At 39.6% G+C, this 3,695-nt stretch overlaps 1 protein-coding gene across 1 annotated transcript in view; it reads right to left on the bottom strand.

Moving 5' to 3' along the window:
- The window catches only part of KLHL8 (kelch like family member 8), a 38,804-nt gene extending 35,536 nt beyond the window's left edge, over nt 1–3,268 (bottom strand). The window contains exon 1 of the mRNA XM_045284338.1: nt 2,961–3,268. Within this exon, the coding sequence (XP_045140273.1) occupies nt 2,961–3,173 (213 nt within the window). The 5' untranslated portion in view covers nt 3,174–3,268. The remainder of the gene's footprint in view (nt 1–2,960) is intronic.
- Between the last annotated feature and the right edge of the window lie 427 nt (nt 3,269–3,695).

Raw genomic sequence — 3,695 nt, 5'->3', positions numbered from 1 at the left:
TAAATGCCCTTTGCCTCCCAGCTCTTTCCTCTATTTCCCTTGATTTTCCTCCTGTCTCACTATCATGCTCAGTTCCCCACCAGGCTTTCAGCACTTCCTCTTTGCTACGTGGGGGGTGGGGGTAGGGTGGGGTTCTTACACATAACAGTGAATGCATCCATTATATTAAGTGGACATATACAAATATTGCCATCAACAATTTCAAAACATCGTCTTGCTTCTTAAGCCCTTTGATATCAGTTCCTCTTTTTTCTTTCCAGGCCCTGTCACCCTTGCAAACCCTTAATATATATGTATTGTTATTTATACATATCTTCCAACGCCCCTTCTATCCCTCCACCTACAATCTGGTATTTGTCCCCCTGGAGGGGGTTATTTCGCCATCATTGCTAACAGTTCCCCCTACCCCCCTTCCCTCATTACTTGTGTTACTGTTTCTAAGGGGTCTGTCAATCCTGAATTCCATAAATTGGAAAGCTCTCGTCTATACCAATGTATGTATGCCAGACTAGCTGGATTTGGGAGGTAGGACTGAGATCATAATAGTGGGGGGAGGAAGGATTAAGGACCTAGAGAAGTATAGTGTGTTGCGTTGGTGTTATACTGCCCCCCCCCACCCCGCCCCCCGGTGTATCTTCTCTTCCGTGTGGCCCCTCTGTGCTGAAATGTCCAATTATCCCTGGATGGCCTCTAAGTCTCTACCTCAAGCCCTCTTCTTCACCTCGATGAGTTTATTTATTTTTGAACTTCTGATGCCTGTTCCCATCAACACCTCATGATCACACAGGCTGGTGTGCTTCTTGGATGTGGGCTTTGTCAATTCCCTGCTAGATGGAAACTTGTTTGGCTTCAAGCCTTTAAGACCCTAGATGCTATATTTTTAATAGCAGGGGAAGGTGGGCATCACCCATTGCTAGATTGTTAGAACCAAGTATTCTTGTGTTAAGGGAAAACCTGAGTAGAGGCTCAGAGTCCATCCACTATCTCAATGCCTTATAAATATATGTACAGAGGCCAATGCTCCAATTTTTATATATTAATATATTTACATATGTACACATCTATGTATACACAGTAAAACTCTCTAAATAGTTTTGCTTCCTAGTTCTCTTCTACTTCCTTTTACCTTCCTCCTGTCCCACTATCACACTCCCCTCGTGACTCTGTAGTTCCTCTCAGCTAGATGACAGTTGCTGCAACCCCTCCAGAAACTCTATACAATATTTTAAAGCAGAAAGTTTTTTCTCAGCATTTGAAAATATTTCCTTTAAAATCTGAAAAATAGAATTAATCAAAGCGTTTTAAAATAACTTTTTAAAATAACGTTTTAAAATAATTAATCAAAGCGTTTTAAAATAACTCCTGATATGACTGCCAAATTGCAACCAAAAACACTGAACCAACTAGAAATCCAACAAGAATGTTTGAGAATACCCATTTTGTCAAATTTTAAAAGCACTAAACATTTTAAATCATCGCTATTTTAAGAAGCTAATTTTTAAATTCAATTTCACTTATTTTAGCACTTTTAACGTTCCCTGAAAGACCTTTTCATCCAAGTCTAAACTGTCAGCTTCAGAAAACTCAGCCCATGCAAACCCTCTGGAGCACAGATCTACTCTGAAACTCAGGGGATTGCCATCACAAGCAATCAGCTCCACAGGAAAGTTAGCTGGTTAGCCTGTATCCCAAAGTGAGTGAATACAGTAAGATTCCTAAACTCCAAGTCAAAAGCTTATCTGGTCAATGGCTATGTCTTAACTTCACTCCATAATAACTGTGGCTCTGGAATTCCAGAAGTCAAATGAGCTAAGAAATAATAAATAAATTTAATTAATAGTCATTGTTTCCTCTGCTTACACTCCCCCCTCATTTATTCTCACTTATGTCCCTTCAAAATAGTACCTAAATTTTCTCTGTTATCTGAGAAACACTCATTTTCAAAAACCCTGTTTATTGTAAAGGTTTACATAGCAGATCAGTTTTTTCCTATTCAAACACATTTTGTTTAATGTCGTTGATTGTAATCCCACAGTGTAACAAGCACTCATCCCATTTCCTCCCTTCTTTCCACTCCTTCTTCTTTCCGAATTCTTCTGAACTTTGTCCTTGAGAAAATGCTGTTCTTTGGATCTCAAATGGTTGATTATTCCAAATTGCATGTACCTTTCTTTCCCCACTGAGACCTGTTCTGGCTGAAAACTGAGCCACAGAAGTGAGTTCATTTCCATACCTAATGGCCTTAGTCTTGGGGGTTCTACCAGTCCCTAGCTAACCGGTAAGTCTTTTTTAAACAAAAACCTCCACTTTTATTGACATATAATTCATCTAGCATACAATTCAATGATTTAAATAGATTAAAGAGTTGTGTAGTAACCAAAATCAATTTGAAAACATTTTCTTCATTCTTGTATCCATTATGATTAGGTCCCCCCCCCCCCCGCCCCCGCTCCGCAAGCTCTGCTGCTCTAACCCTAAGAAACTATTACTCTAATTCTATATAGTTAGCTATTCTGAATTTCACACCAGAGCCTTGGTGGCACAGTGGTTATGCATTGGGCTGCTCACCACAAGGCAGGCAGTTCAAAACCACCAGCCACCCCACAGGACAAAGACAACGCTTTTTATTCCATAAAGTCCTCTGGACTAAAGATTTCTGCATAGTGAACTTCCTGGATCCAGATGACAGCTATACCATCAAAGGAACAGCAGCAGACTCAGGAGACAGAGCATGGAACAGTGATGGGCATCCCAACCGATGGAGCAACTACCCTGAGCATTTCTCAATGGTGTTACAACTGGTTACCTTCCTTAATACACCCTTTAATCATGAGTTTTGTCCATGAGGCTCTGTGCAGTCACTGCAATGGATATTAGAACCCGAAGAAGGAAATACAGAACATTACTTAAGAGAGTGTACTAACACATTAGAGATAAAGTAGAGAAAAAGGTAATCATACCTTTAATGTGACATCACAGAGTTCTCCATTTTCATAAAATTGTAGGAGAGAACCATGAAAATCTTTCCATGCTTCGTTTGCTTCAAAAACAAAGGAGTCATCGCCATCAGCATCACTAACTGAAGATCTGTTCCTTACTGGCTGGTGCTGCTGCCTTTTCCCCTTAGTGAAGTAATTCTTAGCTTGTTTTGCACTTGTAGGTTCTGAAGCCATTTGAGAGATTCTCCTTTTAATATAGCTCTCTTCTCAAACATCCCATTAAACTTCAGACACATGACAAAATCCATTCAACTTCCATTTCCAGGTTGTTGAGACTGAGAAACAATAAAGCACACATTAAAACCCCCAAGAGAATAAATAAAAACCAAAAACTATTATTAGTAATTATAATTTACTGGACCAACAGGTAATATCACGATAAATGGAGAAATGGCTGAAGTTATCAAAGAGTTTGTCTTACTTGGATCCACAATCAATGTTCGTGGAAGCTGCAGTATGGAAAGCAAACGATGTACTGCATTGGGTAAATCTGCGGCACAAGACTTCCTTCAGGATGCTACTTTGATGAGTAAGGTGTGTGTGCCTGACCCAAGTCACAGTACTTGCTCTTTTCCTCATGTGCACGTGAAAGTTGGACAATGAGTAAGGAAGACTAAAAAAGAACTGAGATTTGAATTCTGGTGCTAGAGAAATATATTGAAAGTATTATGAACTGCTAAAAGGACAAAGCAATCT

Source organism: Echinops telfairi, unplaced genomic scaffold, assembly GCF_000313985.2.
Source record: "Echinops telfairi isolate 266 unplaced genomic scaffold, ASM31398v2 ScPeMD7_7468;HRSCAF=8506_0, whole genome shotgun sequence".
Classification (NCBI taxonomy): Eukaryota; Metazoa; Chordata; class Mammalia; order Afrosoricida; family Tenrecidae; genus Echinops; species Echinops telfairi.
This window is presented reverse-complemented; position numbering and strand designations above follow the sequence as displayed.